This window comes from Rattus norvegicus, chromosome 3, assembly GCF_036323735.1.
Source record: "Rattus norvegicus strain BN/NHsdMcwi chromosome 3, GRCr8, whole genome shotgun sequence".
NCBI lineage: Eukaryota > Metazoa > Chordata > Mammalia > Rodentia > Muridae > Rattus > Rattus norvegicus.
Genome location: NC_086021.1, coordinates 160,563,164 through 160,586,440, shown reverse-complemented (window position 1 = coordinate 160,586,440; position 23,277 = coordinate 160,563,164). Strand labels below are relative to the sequence as shown.

General features: G+C 51.2%; 1 protein-coding gene across 8 annotated transcripts in view; it reads left to right on the top strand.

The window, feature by feature from the left end:
- Positions 1-23,277, top strand: part of Snph (syntaphilin) — a 44,708-nt gene that overhangs the window by 17,196 nt on the left and 4,235 nt on the right. Inside the window, exons 3-6 of one of the 8 annotated variants that reach the window (XM_017591590.3) lie at positions 15,477-15,504; positions 16,270-16,919; positions 17,464-17,670; positions 20,726-20,875. In XM_017591590.3, coding sequence (XP_017447079.1) covers positions 16,738-16,919; positions 17,464-17,670; positions 20,726-20,875 — 539 coding nt within the window. In that variant the 5' untranslated portion in view covers positions 15,477-15,504; positions 16,270-16,737. Of the gene's footprint in view, positions 1-2,252; positions 8,169-11,032; positions 16,920-17,463; positions 17,671-20,725; positions 20,876-23,277 lie in introns of those variants that run through there. The other 7 variants (XM_063283360.1, NM_001106525.3, XM_006235226.5 and 4 more) reach the window with 7 other exon arrangements.

Genomic DNA, 23,277 nt, shown 5'->3' with positions numbered 1-23,277 from the left:
AGGACATTCCTCAGAGGACTGTGAAAATATGTACATTATTATACAGACTTGCCTCACACAGCAGCCAGAGACACTCATGGAGGACCATGCCTGCTGGCCCTGTCCCAGGGGCAGGAACCATGCCAATCTGTCCCCGCCAAGGCCATGTGGGACTCAGCGTCATTCCTGTAATTAAATGGACATATCATTTGAAAAACATGCAGTTAACTAAGCAGGCCCAGTCCACAGTCCCATGCCAGTTTGCAAGAATCCTGAAGAATCCTGGTTCCCCCATGTCTTTTCCTACACTTGGAGTGGTTGGCATTTAGCTGTTATGGTGATGTGTGAAGGAGGGTGCTTCTCTGTGGCCTTCGTTTTCACTTGCCTTTCCTAGTGACCAACGGTGGGACCACTCCCTATGCTCTTGGCAGCCCGTGTATCAGTTTTGGTAAGTGTCTATTTGGATATTTCCCATGAAAGGGGGTACTGTGGCTCTTGCTGAGCTGTTGGTTATTCATTTTTTCATTCACGTTCTTTGTCAAATACTTACATTTTGCGAATATTGAGTTTTAGTCTGTGGCTTACCCTCCAGGACCTAGAGAGTTTCATTATGTGTGTATGTATACATATATGTATACATATATGTATACATACACACATATACCTCCATTTTCTGGATCCAGTTCTTATTGCTCTCCACAGGTGTGCGTAAGCTTTTGACGTTGCAGCATAATGTTTTCCTTTCTCTCTTTAGTTCTGCACACGAGAACTGCATAAACCATTTACAAAAAGAAATTCCAAATATAATATTTTAAGTACATATATCTTTTTGTGTTGGGTCATATTCATATCAGTCCTAGGCCTGGTGCAGCTCAGGGATGCAAGTTGAACACACCTTACAGTCCCTGCAGGTCAGCGTCTGGAGCTATCTATGGGACACGGGTACTTAGAACCTCACTGTGCAAACAAAGACCCTGTGGAAGCTTAGTCAGAGCTCATCCATGACTCTGATTTTTCAAACTGTTCCTGGTGCCATTAGTCCTGCAACTGTGGGAGGGTCTGGGGTCCTTTCTGCCTCCTTCATCTATAAGATGGACAACAGAGCCTTTCTGTGGATGAGAGCTGAGTGCTCTAGCTCTCCATCCCCATCCAAGGTTGAGGAGTGTGGGTCTGTGTCATTGACATCCTATGGAATGGGGGGGATGGGAAGAAGGGGTTGTACGCATTCAGAAAGGGCTGTGGGACTTGGCCCTGGCCTGGATGGGACAGGAAGATGCCTGGCAGCCTTCTCTGCTATGCCCTGGCTCTCTTGAACAGGGGCAGCATTTTCCTTCTTCTGCAAAAGCTCTTCCACAGCCTGGAGGCATTGTCTAGGCTCATAAGCCAGCTTCTGGTGGAGCAACACTCTGAGGGGCAATGTTGGGAGCTATGGATTTGACCCATGTAGAGCCATTCACAGTTTCCCTGCCTGGACGATCTTGCAGACTGGGAGGCCTGAGAGACTCCCAAGAGCTTTTTAGAGGACACTGCATGATCAAGGCTGGGACCCCACATGAACTCAGTCAAGGTAGCTGGGAAGAAGGCTTGAGGGTGGGGGTGAGGTTGTGATGTCACAACAGCTCTGAGAGGCAAGAAGTGTAACCTTCACTTTATGGATGTAGAGACCAACGCACCAGGAGGTCAAAAGGCCATCCCTGAACAAAATTAAGGTTGCACTAATACAGGAGGAGGAGGCGTGAACCCTAGGAGGAAGCGATTGGTGTCCATGGTCTCCCAGAGGCCTAGACAAAATCACCGCTATTCTCTTCTCCTTGTCCCTCGTAGGCCATCTCTTCTGGCCCTGAAGAATGGACCTCCTGATTTCCTCTTGAAGCCACATCTGCTTCTGGCCCCTCCCCTTCCATCTCATGTTAGCTTTTATGGCCCTCTTAACCTGTCTCTTACCTGCTAGACTAGAACCTGTCCTCATCTCTGGTGCAAGGCCGTACACTGTGATTTAAACCTGACCTTCATCACTAAACCTGGCTTGACGTTGAACCGGCTAGCATTCCAACACCCATTTACCTCCTGGCCCAGCCTTGCTCTCGACGGCCCCTGTGTCCCCACTGAAGGTGGCTGCACAGTCCCCAGCCACCACAGCATTCTGGAACTGTTGACCCCATCCTTAAACTTAAGAGAGCACCTTCACGGGAGGCTCCTAGGAATTCTTCAGAACCCTGTTCAAGGACTCCCTTCTGACTCCTGCAGAAACACTCTTCCCTCTTGCCACATAGGTGTGAAGACACTGGCCACAGAGGAAAACGGACAGCAAAATAATATCGAACGGCTCTTGTGTCTGAGCTTAACTTTGCCCTTTAAGGCTTCTGTCAGGAACAGTGGTTTTACAACGCAGAAAACCCAGCCATTGTGCAGATGTCACGGGTGGGAGGACTCAGCTGGCAACCTGATCCTTCAAGAAAGCAGTTTGGTTGGGAGAACATCCAGACTCTTTGGTCCTAGAATCCACCCAGGGATCCATCATGAGGAAATAACATTAAATGTGGAGCAATAGCTACAGACAGAGAGAGCATTGCACTGGCTTTGGTAATGAGAAAGTACTCGTGGTTAGCAAAAGGGAAGAGTTAACCATCGTGGGCCAGCGATGGAAGATTATGCAAGGCATAAACCACTGTACGTATGCTCGAGTGTCTGTGTTGATGTGGGTGTGGGTGCGTGGTGCACGCTCGTGTGTGTGAGTATGGGCACAGCCATGCCCCAGCACTTGTGTGGAGGACAACCCTGTGTGTCAGCCCCTCACCTTCACTTGCAAGGCTGTTCGGCCTTCTAGCTTCCAGGACTTTTCTTGTCTCTACTACTGTTCTCACTAAGAGCACTGGGATTGCAGACACACGTTTCTGTGTGCAGCTTTTACAAGATTCTGGAGATCCCAACAGCTCTTCATACTCGCACAACACGTACTTTACCCGATGAGTCATTTCTCCAGCCCCCAGAAAACACGTTTTATAAAGACTGCACCATATGGACAATTCTTAAACCATGCTAAATTTTTTAAAAAATATGAAGATATATATAGAGTTATAGATATAGATAGATAGATAGATGATAGATAGATAGATAGATAGATAGATAGATAGATAGATAGATAGATAGATGGGTGGGTGGGTTTGGATCTGCAGTGGATGCCAATATCTGAACACACTCTGACTCGGATGCTCTGGGTCAGACTCTTGATGGATAAAGTCAGTGCATGGTGGGGCCTAGGCACGAGTGGGAAGGCCAGTGTGCTAAGGAGGAGAAAGTGGAAGATTTGGTTCTGTGTGGCCCTAGTGCTTGCTCTTGCCAAATACTTAGTCTTCAAAGGCTAGCGTGCCACTTTCTGGAAGTCCTAGCCCAGCTATGTCGTGCTCCTGTGCTAAGAGTTTCTATGCCAGGCACTGGCCTTTATTGTCACAACAGCAGTGTGCCTTAGTTACATTTAAGGCGCTTGGCCCTGAGAGGACTGTTCTGAGGGCACACAGCTACCCTGGCCTAAGATTTGAATCCCGAGGGGTCTGACTTACCACAAGGGACCCCCTGAACTGGTGCTAATAGCATTGCTTTGTACCAAGCCTGGAACATACAAGCTACAGCTAGACCTACTGTGTGCACATCTGTGAAAAATAAATTGAACTGTCATCTTAGGCTATGAAGAGACATCATGGCCGTGGCAACTCTTATAAGGGACAACATTTAATTGGTGCTGGTTTATACATTCAGAGGTTCAGTCCTTTCTTGTCATGGCAGGAAGCATGGCAGCAACCAGGCAGACCTGGCACTGGAGGAGATGGGAGTTCTACCTCTTGTTCCAAAGGCGGCTAGAAGAAGACTGGCTTCCAGGCAGCCTAGGAGGAGGTCCCAAAGCCCACACCCACAGTGACACACTTCCTTCAACAAGGCCATACCTCCTAATAGTGCCATTCCCTGGGCCAAGTACATTCAAACCACCACAACTGTTTTTGGTAAACTGTCAGATTTGTGGTACTGTACTTTACAAAGTTACAGCAAACTAGAAACTATCCAGTATCAAACCATTACGCCTGAAGGAATCACAGGGTTAGGCTTCTGCCAGTCTCTGTCACATCTTCACCCACGCATAACCTTGCCTCATGTGGGTTTCTGTCTAAATTATATCTTATTTAGTACATATCAATTCATATCCAAAGACACATACCCAACAGCTCTGTGCTTCATCCCTGCGGGAAGTATTTCCGACCAATGTATTTCTTTGTGAGCAAGCTCTCCTGTGTAGAGGGACACCAGCTAGTAATTTAGCAAAGGCTTGGGGCGATCATTTCAACCATGGAATCACAAGCGAAAGGGTTGCAGATCTGGTCATTCATAGACTTCGACTAGCTCTGTGCTTACAGTAGATGAGGTTGACCAAGAAGCCACCTGGTTGGGGTGCAGTGGCTCAGTAGTTAAGAGCAATGGCTGCTTTTCCAGAGGACTGGGTTCAATTCCCAACACTCACACCATTTGTCAAAACCTTTTGTGACTCCAGTTCCAGAGGATCCAATGCCCTCTTCTGGCCTTCGTGTGCATGGTGAGCAGACATTCACACAGGCAAAACACTCACCTAGGATAAATCTCTTTTGTAAAATACGTCATGACGCTGTCTTGTGGTCAACTGAGGACATGGCATGCACTCAAACTCATGCCTGTGTGCGAGTGACTGGGGAAGAGTTGAAATTAATTTTGAGTATTACATTTTTATTAATTTTGAGACTACAAAGAAATACCGGCAAGTAGATGGCTTTACAAATATAAAATCAATGAATAGTGAAAAGCAAGCACGTATGTTAGGTTTTAAGATCTGACATCAGGCTTTGGGGTTTCAAATGGGATTTCAACAAGATGGGGAGAAATAATTTGGAGGGGCAGCTGGAATGAGCTCTGAGTTCTAGACAATGCCCATGCTGCAGAGGGCGGGAGGTGAACGGAGAGACTGATTGTAGAGCACGAAACGGCTGCTCTCGTTCTTGTCCTTGAGATCCAGTTGTTAGCTTTGTGCTCAGGTCTCTGCCAAGGAGTAGAATCAGCCTTGAAAGAAAGATGGCCCACTGCACGAAGCACCAAGCAAGAAGACACCGTGACTGTGCAAACGGAGTCCTCGCTGCCTCCGCTGCTGAAAAGCCAGTGCACACTCTTATCATTCAGCCAGTGTGGTGGGTGTGCTCTGGGCAGAGCATCCGTACTAGCTTAAGGCCTGGGAACACAGTCAAGGACGAGATGGGCCCATGTCTTACTTTTCTGGAGCTTATAAAGATAGTGGACAAATAGGTGTATAAATATGTTAGTGGACGCCGAGGATGCTAGAGAGCAGTGAAGTGTGGGAGGGGAGAGGGAGACCGGGGTGGGAGCTTGCATCATATTAAATGGGGTGCATTTAAGAAGACACCCAGGGGGCAAAGATCTTCCTGGAAGAGAGAGAGTGCTGAACAGAGGTGTGGGGGCGGAGCTCTCCAGGCAGAAGAATTAGCAAGTGCAAAGGCCCTGAGGAGGGAACTTGTGAGAAGGTGTAGTGGGTGAGGGGAGCAGTAGGAGAGGATGAAGACAGTCGATGATGGAAAGAAAAGGATGTCAAGGACTTTAGATCAGCCAGCGTCCCTAGATGGGAGGCATTCACTGAAGGGGGTGCCACAGTCTGATCCCTGTTCTGAGGGGACTTGGCTTGCCATGGGATTGTAGGGGCTAAGAGGATTTCTGTGTCCAGGGACAGCTGGTGGCGGCTGACACTGTGGATGGGCACTGGCAGCTCTAGCAGGGAAGGAAGGGTGCCACAGCTCCCCTGAAGCACATCAGAGGTTTCTGCAGCTGGAGCAGTGGGGTTGCTGTTAGTCTCCGAGAAGCAGAGTTCTGCAGAAAGACTAGAGAGTTGTGCTTTCAGGAATGCTAATCTTGGAGTGCTATCTTACACCCAAGCAGCAGTGTCCTGAAGGGCCATTGTTTGCTAGACAGTTATTGGCTTGTGGGTTTTTTTCTTTTGACTTTTTCCTTGCACACCACCCGCCCCAGCTAGAACCAAGGTGGAAAAAATGTTTGGAGGGAGCTGGATTTGGAGATAGCCCAGTCCTGAAAGTGCTCGCTGTGAAAGCCTGAGTTTGAAACCTCTGAAAGCTGTGCGTGTGACACACACTTCTAAGGCCAGCTCAGAAGTGTTGGAAACAGCTCATTGGCTAGCCTGCTGTGAGCCCAGTGAGAGAGACCCTGTCTCAAAAGACAAGATAGATGACTCCTGAGGAGTGACTCTCAAAGCTGACCTCTAACCGCCACATGCATGTGCACACACTGGAACATGGACACATAAACACATGCACACGCATGCACACATACACATGCAATGCTTATGAGGTCAGGAACCTCTGAAATGCAAATCGTTCTAACATCATACATTAAGATTTTGGATTGAAAAGCCTGGAAATATGTCTCAGTCAGTAAAGTGTTATAAAAACTGAACACACGGGCCCAGCACCCATGGGAAAAACAGGATTCAGTGTCTGCAATCCTGGTGCTGGAGAGATAGAAATGGGTCCAGCCAGTGTAGAGAGTGATTGAGGAAGACACCATCACCTCCACACATGCACAGACACACATGTATAAATTCACATGACAAATATGTATGTCACACATGCACATGCATTCACAAAAAGAACTAGGATTGGGATAACGATAAAATATATGCACTACATTAACGTGGGTCTAGAGAGATGGCTCAGCAGCTAAGAGCACTGGCTGCTCTTCCAGAGGACCCGGGTTTGGATCCCAGCACCCGCATGGCAGCTCACAATTAACTGTAACTCCAGTTCTAGGGGATCCAGTGCCCTCTGTTGGCCTCCATGAGCACCACACTTGCCCGTATACAGCGTGTGTACCCATACATGTAAAACAAAAGCCATCTTGGTTTTGTTTGTGTGTTTGTTGTGTGTGTGTTTGTGTGTTTTAAGGAAGATAGTGGCTGTGGAGACAGCACAGGGAATAAAGCCCTTTCCAGGTCTGCATGAGGGTCAGAGGTCAGATCCCCAGCACCCAGGAACAAAACCTGCTATGGCCATACACTTTTGTAAGCCCCAGAACTGAGAGGGGGTGGTCACCAAAGCTGAGAGGCCAAGAAGGCTAATTGGTGGGCTCCAGATTTTAGGGAGATACCTTGCCTCAAAAAATAAGAGTGACAGAGACATCAGAGACCAATCTCTGCTTCTCTGTACACACAGAAGTACATACATTTACACTCACATGCGCATGTCATGTGCGCACACACACAAACACACACACACACACACACACACACACACACACACACACAGAGTCACATAGTGCCCAGTGAGGTGTCTCAACAAGTAGCAACATTTGTTTTGTAAGCGTGACAACCTGAGTTACTTCTGTGGGTTTTCTTCTACACACACACACACACACACACACACGTACATTATTGTTGTTGTTATAACATTTTTTACAATAGTTATGAAGATAGCAGACAGGCGTCCTCTGTGCGGGCTCTGCCAGCATGGAGCAGCCTTTATTGCTGCTGAGCCCACCATTGCTATCCCATGCACAAGTGTAATCAGCCCCATTTGCAGAAAAGCCAACTGAGACTTAGACGGATCCAGTGCAGTAGGAACCTGAACCCAGGTGCATTTGATCCTAGAGCCAGGCTGGTTCTGTTAAGTTAGTTGGTTTCTCCGTGAGTAAAAACTTTGAGGCAGAAGACGTTTAAGCGGGGCCTGAGTGTTTGCAGACTCTCCACTTACAGAGCATCTTGAAAATGCGTGTTATGACTAAATCAAGAGACAGGACAGCTTCTCTGGAGGACTTTTCTGGAGAGGGGTTTGCTACTGTCTGGCGTTCAGCCAGCCAGTGCGAGCGATGCTGGACCTTGCTAAGAGCCAGGGAGCTTCCTGGACCTGAAGGGTTTCAGCTCCGTGTGGGAAAGGCCACCAGCAGTCAGCTGGACGGGGACCAGCTGCTAAGCAGGCAGGGCAGCTGGCAGCTCCAAAGAGCAAGCACGGAGGAGGGAGGAGGAGCCTGCAGTGAGGGGCAGGGCTTGTGGGTAACACAGGGCACGCTTGGGTGAGCCATGCTGCATCTCTGTACGCAGCTCGCGGGTCTCAGAAACACAGATTCGACTTGGCTCCCAGCAGAAGCAGCATGCCGTGAGTGCTGGGGGGATCAGAACGAGCCGGCCATGTTTCAGGGTCATGCCTTATGGTACCGTTGCTCATACTGCAGGCTTCACAAGCCATTGGTTTTCTGCTAACAAAAGTGTGACCAGTGGACTGGACCTCTGGGTAACGACCCTTAGGGCTGTCAAATGATGCTTTCACAGGGGTCACATATCAGACATCCTGCATACAGATACTTACATTGTGATTCACTACAAAATTACAGTTATGAAGTAGTCACAAAAATAATTTTATGCTCGGGGGTCACCACTACATGAGGAACTGTATTGAGAGCCACTGGATTGACTGTCAGGAAATGCTGGTGGGGTCAGGAAGATTGGTTTTATATGTCAGTCCTGGTTCGACTTTACCAGCTGATGAAGGCTCTCTGATCACTAATTGATGGAGAGCTGTCTCCATGAAAAGGGACTGTGGTCCCAGGTACAACTTCTGACATCTGCATATCCAGGCCCCATGAGCAAAACAGAGCTCTAGAAGGTTAGCTGGGCTGAGTTTCAAGGGCACTGCACTCTCTCTCTCTGTCTCTGTCTCTCTGTCTGTCTCTCTCTGTGTCTCTCTGTCTCTGTCTGTCTCTGTCTCTCTGTCTGTCTGTCTCTCTGTCTCTGTCTGTCTCTCTGTCTCTCTGTCTCTCTCTGTCTCTGTCTCTCTCTCTCTCTGTCTCTCTCTCTCTCTCTCTCTCTGGCTTCTCCCTGCCTGCTCCCAAGGAACCGGTTTCTTAAGCGGTGTCTTTATTCATCCCAAAGCGTGAACCTGTTCCTCGTTGACCAGAAAGAAAACAGACCCTAAGTCGTGTTTGAATCAGCGGGAGCTTGGGATTAAACCTCTCTGACTGTACTCACAGTGTAATGGACCCTTTTCCCCTGGGGCTCAGTCTTAACCTCTTGCCTTGTGTACCTGCCCTAAAGTTGGTAGAGCACTTACCTCTCAGTGTTCCTCCTAAAGCTTCCCCTTTGGAAAATCTCTCCTCCTTTTCCTTATTGAATTCGGTCTGCTTTTAAATGAGGGTGGGTGGTAGAATGGGTGAAAAAGACCTTTTGCTGGAATCCAGCTGCCGGCCCACACTTCTCCCATTTGCTGGGCAACTGCAAACACATCACCTGCTCTTGGGGGATTTTCATTTCTTTGCAGATAAAATGGTGACAAATTCTCCCTGAGGTATTTTCCATGCTCAGCTTCTGAGGCCACATTAGCCCCTTGCTGGTATTTGAGACTGGTACTGGCATAAGTAATGATGACAGCCTAGGATCCTAAGAGCCAAGGCCCAAAGAGCAGAGAGAAGGCACAGGGATGGGACATCATCCTCTTCCTGTGCTGAGAGGAGGAGAGGCAGGAGGGGAGTTGCAGAGCCTGACAGCTCTATCAGTCAGGAAGCACAGGGAAAACATATGCAAGGCTGCCGGGGGCCTCCATCTGCCAGGAGGTTACCAAGCTGAAGTTGGCACCATGACCCCTCTGTTCATACACCTCTCCCTAGTCTCTGCACAAGGTCTATCCTGGAGCAACTGGGATTGGAAGGAGTGGACCCAGGATTCCCCTACTGCTCCCTGCCTGTGTAGGAGGCCTGCCAGATGTTGCCCTGGTGAATGTCCCTGGGCAGCTGGCCTGGAAGAGGGTACTTGTAACTTCAGAATCAGGTAATGCCTTATCAGACTCTCTTGAGATGTATACAGATTATCTATAAAGAAGGGCAGATCCCTTTCAGAGTTAATATGGGAAGAAGCATTCTGATTTCCCAAGGTTGCCTATCACTCTTTTCTTACCTTGGTTGGGTCTCAAAGAGACCCATAAACAAAGGAAGCTACAGCAGGTACCTGGAGCAGCTGGACTTGAGAGAAGTGAGGCAGGCCCTGGATCATCACCAGTGACCATGTAATGCAGCTCGGAGCTCCTGAGGGTCTCGGGAAGGCCTGCACTGTCCCTGGGCTGTAAGAAGAGAAAGTTAGGAGTGGCAAGACCAGGGGTCTCTGGATAGGGCTTCTCCTTTGCTTATAAGAATGGTAAGAGTAGTCCTGCTCAGGTTAGAGGGAAGGCACAGGAAGAATTCCTTGGAAGTAGTGTCTGTACTGTGCTTGCCTCTGGCCTCAGGTGAGGGCAGAAAGCTGGCCTTCCATCCTGCCCTGCTGCTACTGCCCAGTATCTGAACCGTCCTCTCCTTCCTTTAGCAACGGTTCATCTAAAATAGAGATTATGTGGGTTTATCTTGATTGGGATTTTAAAACTGAGGTGTAGTTCATGGACCATAAAATTCACCCTCTGAAGAATATACCACCAAGAGAACATACATCATAAAATTGTGTAACCAGCTCCATTATTAATCCCCAAGCATCCGTATTGTCTTCCTTGAGAAGTCCCACTCCTGTCGGCAGCTGCTCTCTGCTTCTCTTCTCCCCTTCTTCTTGGCAACCACTAAGTGGCTTCACTCAGTGACTTCTGTCTGTCTGGATTTACCCATGTTGGGTATTTCATGTAAACAGAGCTGTTCAGTACTCATGTTTGCATCTGGCTTCTTTCACTTAATGCAACGTCTTCGGGGCTCACTCAAGTTGCGGCACATGCTATACCCTCATTTCTTCCGATGGCTGAAATCCTGGTGCACGAATGTGCAACACAGCACATTATCTCCTACTGACATGTAATGTACCTGCGACAAGCCTGTGCACAGTGTTTCAGTGCCTGCCTCGTTCCTTGGGAAATCTATCTAGAGGTGGAATTGCAGGCTCACAGGCCATCCCGGTTAGCTTTGTAGAGGACTCGCAGACTGTGGTTTCCACCAGCCGTGCATGAGAGTTTCTCCACGCTCGTAACCGTACTTGCTGTCACCTGTTTTCTTATAGCAATCCTGGTGGACGTGTAAATTTTGTATCTCAGAATTCGAACCTGTAAACATCCCCCTTGTTTGGGGCTATTAGGTAGGTACTTGAGATTTAACTCGGGGTCTCTCACATACTCTGTAAGCCTCTGCTAGTAAGCTACATCCTCAGCCTCCAAATCCCTTAACAAACGGCCTTACCCTGGTTTGGTTCCCGGCACCCACATTGTGCTTCACAAAGTCCTCTTCAAGCCTCCACGGGCACCAGGCACACATGTGATACACATGTACATGTGTAAACACTCAGACAACATAATAAAAATAAATCTTCTTAATTAAAAAAGAGTAAAGAATTCTAAAACAAACAAACAAACAAAAAGCCCGAAATGGTCTATTGGTCTGGGGAGTCGTCTCCGTTGTCTTGCTGTACACACACACACACACACACACACACACACACACACACACACACACACACACCTTCAGACTTTCTAGTCAGTTTTTGTCCTTGGGACAAAACATCTCAGCAAAGTGAAAAGGGGATGATGTTGTACATAGTTTTAAGTACTCTTAGCCCATGGGAGAGGGGCATAGCTGTGTATATAGACTCTGTTCTGTCTTCTGCTCTGTGGCCCAGCCTGTGGGATGGAGACCCCACATTCAGGGTGGCCTTTTCTAGCTCCTCTGCTCCGGAATGCTGCCCTCCCCCACAGATACCCAGAACCACACTTTCTTCATCCCCAGTGCTGACAGTCACTAATCAGCACACCTTCTGTGAGTAGAACGGATGGGAGGACCCCATTGGCTGGAATGGAGGGGGAAGCCTGAGCCTGCCCTGCTTAGAGGTCCAGAGCTAAGTTTCCTCAGTTGGTGTGTCGGCCTCGGCCGGGGACCAGTGCTGAGGCATCAGAGACTAGTCCGGTGGAGCCGCCTCAGCCCTCCAGCCTTTCCTGGTTGCCTTGGGAACCCCTGCAGCATTTGGCCAATTTGTGAAACAGTCCTGCCACTGTTCTGGGGTTGCCACAGTGAGAACACAGAATCCAATGGCTCTGTTGAATGGTTTCAGTGCTGGGAGTGGCTTGTGCCAGAGACAGGAAGTGATCTAGAGAAGTCCACACCCCACCCCCAACACCTACCATCTTAAGTGTGGGAAGGCTGGACTTGAGTCTGCTTCTGTGGGAGAATGAGACTGCCCTGAAGCCTGCAGAGCCTGGCCTGCCACCTCAGTGGAGCTGCCCTGAAGTTCTGAGGTTGGAGGGTAGCTGCTGGCAAGCATCCAGGCCTGTTTCCATTCCCATCCCTGCATTAGCATCCAAGGAGCACACGTTGCTGTATCTGCCAGGGAAGAATGTTCCAGGCTCTGCCTTGGCGGAGATGGGTCCCTCCCTGGCTGCCATGCACTGCTTTGCACAGCTGTTGGAGGCTGAGTCATAAGCTCAGCCCGTTCTGTTCTCTGGGGTTTCGGGGTTGCTTTCTTCTTTCATAGATGGCTGATGCTTTGGGGAAAAAAACACCTTCAGAGATATATTCCGGGATGTTCACTTAGAACACTGGCTGACCTGAGCACCTGGCTGCTCCCCCTATTGAGTAAGATGCCAGGGTCCCCGAGAACTGCAGCTTCCTAATCTTAGAGTCGCAGAAAGTGACCTGGGAATCCAGTCAATACCAAGACGGCTTCATTCCCCAGTCCCTTGTTTTGCAAACAGCCCTAAGTCAGAATGTGGGAACAAGATACCCCAGGGATCATCTGGTCTAGCTCCATGATCTAGCATGGGGTTCTAAACCATTGTATTATGAACAACTGTGTGTTGACTGGTGTTCGTCGCTATGAAATACACCAGGGAACTCCAGCGAAGGGGTTAAGACAGGAAGGGATGGGGGCCGGTCCCTACAGGAAGCCCGCTGGGCACAGGGTGAATGCACAGACCTGGGGGTGGGGTACGGTAAATACCTCAAGCATAGATATGGCGGTGCCTTGACAAACAGAGCTCTCATTATGTACACATACATACACATGAACATGCACACACATGCACATACTCATACACACACACACACACACACACACACACACACACACACACACACACGCTCAGAGAGGAGAAGGGGGAAGAAAAAAGAAAAGGAGACTGTTGTAGGTGGAAAGGACTTGATCACTAAGATTAAGTGTTTCCCATTTTATTTTCACATGACCATGAGCTTCTGGTGGATTTCAAACATGGTCCAGGTCCTTTCTCTATTACTTCTGATGCTGCCCAGACCCATGCCCTCCTAAATTCACCCCTGGAAGGTTTTCACAGCCTCCCACCTGGTCTCCTTTCTTCTGGTCCTGCCTGTTCCCTACCAACACTATCCAGGGCTTTCTCACAGTCACATCTCCTTTGTGGGAGAGTTCTGTGCCTCCCTGTGGTCCACTGGACAAGACTCTGGCTTACCAGGCTATGTGGCCCCACTCCCACTGATCCTCGCCTCAGAGCAGCCATGTTGTTGAATTACTTACTGCTTTTGGTCATGCTGCCCTGTCTTCCCACCGGTGGACTCCTGCCCATCCTTCCAGCCCCAACACACGTTCCTGGTTAGAAGAAGCTTTCTTTGACCTTCCTGAGGCCACCAAAATGTCTTGGATGTGTTTCTTTTTTGAAGGTCATATCACACTTCAATTATTTACTTGCAGACCCACTGTGTGTTTCTGTTTGTTCAGTGGCTCTTGTGTGACAGCCATGCCTTATGCAGGCAATGTTTCGTGTTACTTTCACAGCACCCAGCGAGGAGGTGCAGCACATGGTGGGAGAGGCTGAATCTCAGAAGTAGGCAGGCTTGACTGAGGCATGCATTAGGAGAGTACAGGAGCCAGAATTCAACCCCAGACCTGTTCAGCCCTATTTCTGCATCCTTCCAGTTCCTGCTTCTCATTCTAAGCCCTTCGGCAGCACTGGGCATGGGGATGACCAATCCAAGAGGCAGATGACTGAGTAGTTGCTATGGAGTGTGCACAATGGGGAAACGGGGACACTGGTATGAAGAGGGGTGGGTGCCCTTGGGGTTGAAGGGATGAGAGATTGTTGGCCGCGCTCCCGTGGCTTAGGGTTTCCTTTCACCTTCTATTCCAAGTGGCTGCCTCCAGCTGCCTGGGGACAGGCCTGTGGGACTCCAGGCCGAACAGGCCACATGACAGAGAATGCCATGGCAACATGCCTCCTCTCTGGGGCTATGATGAGAGGGAGGAGTTGAGAGGACGCAGGACACACACTGGGGCCTCTGGGCAGGATCCTGAAGAAGAGGTACCCTGTGGGCCTGGGTGGCTTCTGCCTTCCCAAGAGGGACCCTGCCTGTGAGGTCCCATCCCAGCAGGGGAAATACCACTTCCACTCTGCCCTGAATTAATGGCTAGTTCTGATCTCCCAGGAGACTGTTAGCTGTGTCCAGGTACAAATGCCACCCCATTCCCACCCCCAGCCAGGGAGGAAGGAAAACAGAACTCAAGAGGAGGGAGAAGCAGGTTGCCAAGCAAGGTTGTAGCAGAGGCAGCAGGGACAAAGCTCACATTGTACGAGGGCCACATGCGGTTTTCATCTAGTCTCTCTCACCTGCCTCCCAAAGCCTGGACTCTGCTGACTCTTCAGCCACATTCATCCGGGCATGGTAGAGAAGCCATACTGGGAGGTGAGGCCTGCTGAAAGGTGCTTCCTCCTCCGACAGGCTAAGGCAGGGAGAAGGGTGTTGGTGGGAACAGAGCCAGTAAAGAGACTAGCAAGGGCTCAAAGGAAAGAAAGCTGCTCACGGGTCACCTGACCACAGAGGACTCACTCTATGGCAGGCAGTCCTCCCAGCTTTGTCCACTCATTAGCAAATACCATCCCCCCACCTATCCTACTCCAGCTGCTCCTACCATGTCCTTCTGTGCCCCGGAGACAGGGACCCCTGTGTGCCTTTGTACACAGGCATACAGTCCACTGATTCCCCACTTTGTGCTTGCCCATGCCCTCCACTATGGGTCTGGCCCCGCTGCTGTTCCCAGAGGCTCTGCTTGGGTGACTGAGCCTGGAGGATGGGATGGTACCAAGCTAGGTGGGCAGCTCAGGTGACGGGCATGGTGTCAGTGGCTCCTGCAGCCCAGCACCTGACACCTTTGGGCAGACAATGCTGGCTGTGTCCGGGCCCTCTAGGGGAACAGACCGTGTTCTGTATCACAGCCAGGAAACTAGCCATCTGAGTAGTGTCTTTGTCCACTCAGGAGATGGTCCCACTACTGTCCAGGAGAAGCAGGCTCCTGGGGGGCCCCTGACGTGGGAAGGAGGTAGTCCCTGGGTCAGGAACTCTGGGGTTTGAGATCTCAGTATCTGATGCTGGTCTGGTTCAAATACTGGTCCTGCCACGCAACTGGGGTGTGACTTGGGCAAGTCCTTTTGCTCGTAGTGGCCCTGATTCCTTATCTCTGAGAGGGGACTAATCTCGGCACTTCCTCATAGGGCTGTTGGGAGAAATCAATGGCGTGATGTACGTAACACATGTAGCACGGGCTGGTGCACACTGGGGCTTGGCTTGGCAGCTGCTTCCCCGCCAGCACGGGCAGAGGTCCAGGGCATGGCATTCTCAGCTAAGCTTCCCCAGGCGATTGTCTACAGTCCCTCTCCCGAGTGTGCAATCAGGGGCTGCCACCTCTCGGTCTGGCTCAAAACTAGCCTCCGGCTACAGAAAGCCTAGGTTTCACTCTCTTGTCTGAGAGAGCTCTAAGCTGACGCTGGTGTAGCCCTGATCCCAGACAGCTAACCCTCTGCATGGGGTCTCTCCCTCCCCCTTATCCCTAAAAGACATCCCTGCAGAGCTGTCCCTTGTCACTACTTGTCTCTTCTCAGTAGAACATCCTAAGGACCCCAGCAGTGGAGTCAAAAGACCTGAGTCCACCCATCCCTCCTCTCAAATCTCCTGGGCATGTGAATGTTTCGCTAGATCCACCCACCCTGGAATACTCAGCACCTAGGGAGGGCTTCTTACTCTCTTGACCTTGGCCTCCTGTACATCAGACCTGTGCTCAAGTTCTTGGGATGTGCTAAACTATGTGCAGGCATGTTTCCATGACAGAAGCTGGCTTGCTTGCATGCAGCATGGCAATCAGAGGGCCTGGCTGCTTGTCCTGCCTCGTGGGCCTGAGCATGTACAGGGACATGTGTGTGACACATCTCGGAATGACCTATTTTGTCTGTACCCATTTATCTTTCTACACGTGTGCTGGTATGTCCGTCTGTCTTGTCTCCTTTGTAGCCAGGAAGCCCCGAACCACGTGCCAACTGGGAAGGCGACGGTCCGCGAGCCCAGCGCGGCCTAATCGGGGGCTCCGACTCCTGCACCAGGAGCCCTTCGACCTGCAGCCCCTGCCAGAGAGGGAGGACTGGATGTGGGAGGCAGGATCTGAGGGGCAGGAACTTGGGGAGAAGCAGGCTTTGCTGGTAGAGTAGAAGATCCTTTTGCTGCACTGGTGGACAGGAGGCCCTTGTCTGACTGTGACAGGGTCTTCCCCTCTGGGTACCTTCACTGTGACTTGGAAGATCTGGGGTTGGACTGATGACTTCTAGCTACCCCTGAGGCCCTGAGGACTGAGACTTTAAACTGGGGTTAGCAGCCTGTGCCAAGCCCCACTGAATTCACTGGCAGAGGTGGCTGCCTGCAGCCTAGCCTGTAGGTCCTCGCTTGATTCTGGGGTGTCGTGCCTGAAGGGCAAGAGGAGAAGTCATGCCAGGCAGTGGCCCCAGTGAGAGGATGACATGGCCCGGCCCTGCCCTCCCTACGCCCCCCACAACCCGCCCTCTTTCCTCAGCCCCGGGAACACCGCCCATCCCGCCGCTGACCAGGACCCGCAGCCTCATGGCCATGTCCCTGCAGGGAAGTAGACGGGCCTCTGCCGGATCTCGCAGGTGAGTGTCTCCCTTGTCCACAGCCTGGGCTTCAGACTCAGAAGACCTTGGGCTTTGTCTTGGAGTGTGTGCAGCAGACTTGTAGTGTGCCTTTAAGCCAATTGCGACCTCAGTTTCCCCATCCTTAAAATAGGCTGGGCCGATCCATGCCACCTCCAGGAACTATTTAAAGACCCAGATGACACGGTGGATATAACAGTTATCTGAAGGTTCCCTCAGCGTCAGTTCTGCCATTACTGATCCCCATGGGCAGTCGTTTCTCCTTTGGCTCCCACCCTGTGGGCCCCCCTCCTCCAGTCGCCTCCCGTCTGCCCTCTGTTTCAGTTCATGCATGGATACCCTTCCCCGAGCTGAGAGAACCTGGGGCCCACCATTTGCCCACAGCCTTGTCTAGCCTCCGTACTTGACCCTGGGGACCTAGGAGGGTCAGCCACCTTCTGGTTTCCATCTTGATTTCCACTGTCTGTTCTGTCACCCTTGTCTGTGTGTGTGTGTGTGTGTGTTCCCCTCCCTGCTGCCTTTCTTCCCTGTGATGACCCTGAAGCGGGGGCACTTTGGGCCGCAGCGGCCTGGCAGTGTTCGCCCAGTGCCCACAGCTGCCTGCCAGCCAGAATGAGCAGCTGCCTCTTCTCCCCGCCTCCAGGCGCACGTCTCCACCTGTGAGTGTGCGGGACGCCTACGGCACCGCTTCCCTCAGCAGCAGCAGCAACTCTGGCTCCTGCAAGGGCAGTGACAGCAGCCCCACACCGAGGTAACCAGCTTCTCCTTCCAGCCTGGCTGGGCTGCCTGGGAACATGGTACCCAGGAGATGGGGAAACAGCACCGTGCTCTGACCATCCCACTTGTAGCATTCTTACTGACACTGGCCTAGACCGGCTTACTTCACCCACCTGAGCTTTGGCTCCTGTCTGTAAGATAGGCACGAGCGAATGCAGTGAGAGGTCGAGGCGGGAGTCAGAGACAGGCACCTCCCAAAACATCACGGGTCTTTCTTCCTCCTGCTCCACCCTCCATGTGAACGTCTTTTGTCCTAATGATCCCCAGATGGCTCCTGTACCACCAGCCTTCAGGTCAGCAAAGAAGATAGCCCCCTTTGCGTTCATTGCTTGGAGAAGGGACACTTGCCTGTGAAATTTTGTATGACTTCATTCGTTAGAACTAGGCCACTTGACTTACCAGCAACCAGTCCCGTTAACTCAGAGAAGATCAGTGTTTTCCCCCCCAGTGGTACCATGCCAAAGAGGAGAAGACAAGGTGTATATGGGCATTGTCTCAGGCTCTGCGAATGCAGATGTGCTACAGATGTGGCATGTGCTAAGTTATGGTCTGGACATAGTGGACACACACATGAAATACAGAGTCACCTGGAGGGCAGGTAAAGGAATGTTGTGGGTCCTTGAAGACCAGGACATTAGAACCAGGTGCTGATGGGGTGGCCTATTTGCTGGGTGCTGGAATACAAGTAGGAAGTGAAAGGTTTGGGGGACCTGCAGGCTTTGGATTTGGCCTCCTGTCTCCAAGGCTTAACTTTTTCTTTGCCATCAAATGGACCTAATAATCCAGAAATATCAGCGAATGGGTTTGCAGACTGCCCGTGTATCCTGGACCACAGTGAGGCCTGAGGGTTATGAACACAAGAGGACAGGTGTGTTCTGACTGCAGTCCCACAGTCAGACTGCTCCTTCTCAGTAGAGAGACGTCATCTGTGTTCAGTGATAGCCACAGCCACTAAAGCCACAGACCTCAGGTGTTTCCACCAAGGTGTGGATGGTAGGGAAATAGTCATGTGTAAGACATGTGCCCAGCCTCGGGCTTCCGATCTGCATCTGGAAAAGCCTGAAAGTGGAAGCTTCCAGACTTGTCTATTACGAACAGTTTTATAACACATCTCCCATCTGAAGCCCCTGGCACACCCCAGGGGCTCAAACCCCAGGTCGAGCACCCATGGAGAAGTCCTGTAGCCCAAAATGGAGGGCTGCAGCCTCGAGGGGACAGGACACATCACCTAAGGGCCTCACTGCAGTCAGGCTGTCTCTGATACGTACGATCACATGCTTCTAATTTTGGATGAACACACCACAGAGAAAGTGGGGAGAGGGAGAGGGAGAGGGAGAGGGAGAGAGTGAGAGACTCTAGAAACTATAAACATGTATTGAATGTTATCTTGGGAAAACGTCCATGAAAGCAGCTGAGAACATTCAAAGCCCCCACTTGACTGTAACCCTCGTCCTTACCAGTTTAATGTTGTCTTCTTCATCTCCTGCCTCATGCCAGGCTGAGGACTCTCTCTCAGGTCTCTCTCACAGGTCTGTGTCCAGCTGTCAAATCCCTTGCAGGGCAGGACGACAGCCACAGTCTAAATGGAGGATGCTATACGGCTTCTTCTCTTCTGAAGAGGTCTTAACCCAAGTTGGGAGAGCCTAGGCCTCTGCAGATGTGCTACAGATGTGGCATGTGCTAAATTATGGTCCCTTTGCCCCATGCCAAGTGGAAGAGAGGCCGAATGACCTGGTTTCTCTCTCTTTTGCCTCCTTCCCTATAACACTTTGCAGTCTACAGTAAATACGACATAGCGTCTTGCGTGAAACTGTAAACCTGCCTTTAACGTGACCACTTCCACAGTGGGTCTCCGTGGGACCTATCTTTTCTGGCCCTATGGAGTGTCTATGCTGAGCCTAAGTGCTCCTAGCCTCTGAAGCATCAGGGTGTTACGGCTGCAGACCCAGTCTCCAGTGTAAGGGAACACTCCTGGGGTTTGAAACCAAGAACCAACTAGGGCAGATCCTGCAGCCAGGAAGCTGTGGGTGGAACCGTCTGGACCACAGTCTGTTATGGAATCAGGGAGCTCTCCTTCCTAGTAAAGCCTTGGCCAGCCCTCCATCCTGGCTCTAGCGGCCCTCTGAGTAGAGACTCCTCCAGAATGGTGTGGTATGACACACTGTATCAGTTGCAGAAGGTACCCAGTCAGCTGTCATTCAAGACCCTGCTGCTAGTTGTCCACATGTGTCTCTCACATGCCCCAGAGCATAGGTGTATAACATGGTGGGTATCCTGGACCAGGCAATTGCCTGTAAGGGCAATGCGAAGTTGGTGTATGTACACATAGGAGGACATGCAGGTGTACAACACCTGAGACACCCTGAATTTCTTAAGAAGAAGGATCGGCCAGACCTCCCAGTCTGTAATGCAAACCTGTATGCTCCCAAAGGAAGGTAAAGAGAGTGCATCAGGGTGTCTGCAGACAATGGCCTTGACTTCACGCCTGTCTGCCCTCCCCATTCCTGTCCCTATGCTAGATAGGCCGTCAGCTGCAGGGAGAAGAGTGTCTCCTCCTAGGAAGAAGTTACCTCCTCTGTAAGTGAGTCCTCATCCTCCAGGCCTTCTTGGAACCTGCCCTTGCCCCCTGTTCGTTCTGCAGCCCGGGCTCAGGACGCATGAGACTGCATGTTTGAGCCAGCCTCTCTGAAGTGAATGTGTGTTCACAGGACAAAGGCTTCCCTGAGCCTTCTGCTGCAGGGAGAGCCCACACATGGTGTCATAAAGCACTTAGCACACACAAGCCTCAGAAGAGGTCCCTTTTCCCTAAGCAGAGGAGCCTTTGAGTCCCTATCCTACACTCAGAGGAGCTTCACTAAACTCTCCTGGCAGAAGGCTGTCTTTTGCACCTTCACGGCCCATGCAGGAGGGCTGGTGGCACAGGCTGAGCTGAATGGAGTTAGGCTGGAGGCCCCTGCTCCCTGACCCTGCCCTACACCCAGCCTGCCGTCTTCCTCCCCCACCCCCCTCTGATGGACGCACCCTTGCAGGCGCTCCATGAAGTACACACTCTGCAGTGACAACCATGGCATCAAGCCTCCCACCCCAGAGCAGTACCTGACTCCACTGCAGCAGAAGGAGGTTTGTATCCGGCACCTGAAGGCCCGGCTCAAGGACACACAGGACCGGCTCCAGGATCGGTGAGTGGCAGGCAAGGGAAAGCCCTGGGGACACCCACCAGCTCCAGCCTGAGCAGAGCCAGGGCCCTGGGGTATCGCCCTTACTCCATCTATCTGAACCCTCCTCTCAGCAAAAACTCATTTGGACACATCTTTAGAGGCTTTAGCCCCCAAACTCCCTTGACTGCTCTAGGCAGGTGCTTGGGATCAGTGGGAAGGGGTCCCTAAAAGGGCTAGACTGTCACACCCCTTACCATAGCCCTGCAGCTCCTTTAAGTGGCAACTTCTCCCCTGGATCCTATCTTCCCAAGTTGCTGAACCAGAGTGTATCTGACTTTTTATCCCCAGGGGTGAGAAACAGCCTTTTAGCGCCCCCCCCCTTCTCTCTATACAGAGACATGGGTTTCAGCGTGAGACAAAGGTGTCTCAGCCTGTCAGCCTAGGCCCAGAAGCCTTCCTTCATGCCCACTTCCTTCCTCTAGATGATCAGGAGATGCTAAGGGTGAGGCCCTGCTCATCCTGGAGGTCTCCTAGGGACTCGGGTCCAGTTGTGCTCATTCTCAGGTTCCTGTAGGCACTTAGTGCTGCCCCTCCTGGTGGTTTCATCTTTAGAGCGACGCTTCAGTGGTTGAGCAGCATGGCCCATGCGTGCTGTGCCAGAACTCAGTAGACTGAGTTTAAGTTGGAAGACAGCATGGAATGCATAGGAGGCCCTGGCATAAGCAGCAAAGAGTCCTGTTAGGGTGGGCTGCCCCACCTCTTATCTCTTTCTCCAGTGTTCCCTGAGCTGGACCAAGCATCACAAGGGAGTAGAGCTCGGGCCAGGCCTCCCACTGTGTCTTTGCTTCTTCTGAGGCTTTTTATACCACACTTCACCCAAAGTATTCTCTGTGCCACAGAATTGGCCCATCGAAAGTAACCACTGGATGGTGTGCAGTGTTAGCACAGTTGACACAATCTGGTGACCTCTTCGTATCACCCCGTTCCCCTTAGCAACCATTCCCCATCCTCTCCAGTCACCCATCAGCTCCCGCTGCTCCTTTCTGATCACCAGCTCCTGGCACCCATTCATCTTCCCGTCTCCATCGATCTCTGGACGTATTAAGAGTACACCATGTGTGACCAGCCTCTGCCAAGCAGCCAGTCCAGTCTGGTTTGATGTGGTTTTCAGAGTTCAGTGGGTTTCAAGTTGTGGGCTCGGCCACCTTTGAACTAAGGTTCCTTCTTCAAGTTCCTGCTCTCTTCCTAATGACACTCATAGTCGATTGGCCTTTTGCACTGACGTCCATGAGGAACTAGCAGCCCATCTCCCAGCTTCCTCTCTGGGCCAGCCAGTAGTGGCACGTCGACCATCTTGTACTTGCCAACCCCTTCCTTTAAGATGTGGTTCAGATGTTGGACCTGTAGTACCAGGCCAGTTTAGGAGTGGGAAGTCATTGACCCCAAGGTCTAGCTGGCTCCAAGGAGAGAGGCACAAGGTGCAGTCAAGCTGAGCAGACCCAGCTCCTCCTCACAGATTCACCTCCCAGGGCAGGCATGAGTGAGAAGGGGAGAAGAGGAGGGAGAGCAAGGAACCCATGCCTGTTGATCTGCCTGCTCAGGTAGTTCCAGTTCACTGCCCCCTAGCCGTCCGCTGCTCCTATCCCTTGTTGGATGGCCAGCCTCGAGTAGAGGAAGGTGCTCCATGCCTAGAGCCTGTTCCGGAGTGGAAAATCTATGGTGCCTTATGTGGTACAGTTACTCTGCTAGACTCATAAATCCTTGCCCACCGCTTGAAGCCAGTGCCCACTGAGTCTCACCCTGATTTGCCCTCTTGTCACCGTGGCATGGTTCACTAACCACTCCCTCTTTAGCACCTCTGGGTCCGTCTGTAATTGGGAGACCTGAAGGACCTTAGCATATCTGGGTGAAAGTCTTGGCATGCTCTGCTTGCTGGCGCAGCCCCTCTCTTGGTAACTGTGCACTTCCCAAATCCATCCCTCAGCTTCTCCCCTTGACAGGAAATAGAGAACGTAGTAGCATGCGTACAGGAGAGCCACCCAGTTCTCCTCCCTCTCCTGTGACTCATTCACCACTACTCGTCTTTCCGAAAGAGGCTGAAATGATCAGCTCCCCGACCAGCAGCAAAAGCTGTCATTTGTCACATGTCACCATCCTTTCCCTGGGGGTTGGGAGGACAAATGTCTCTCCACTTAAAACCCAAGCTGCTTTCAGTAGGAAACTGTATCCCTCCCTAATGTTTGCCATTTTGCATTAAGAGTTTATTACGTTTTTATAGCAATAATCTCCTCAATTAAGGAACCGTGTCGTCTCCTCTGGAGAGCTTGGCTCCGTGGGTGAGATGGGATGTGACTCCTACTGCCATTTTTTTCTCCCCCTTGAAGGAACCTCTCCTGTTTCGGCCCCTGGTTCCACCCACCCTT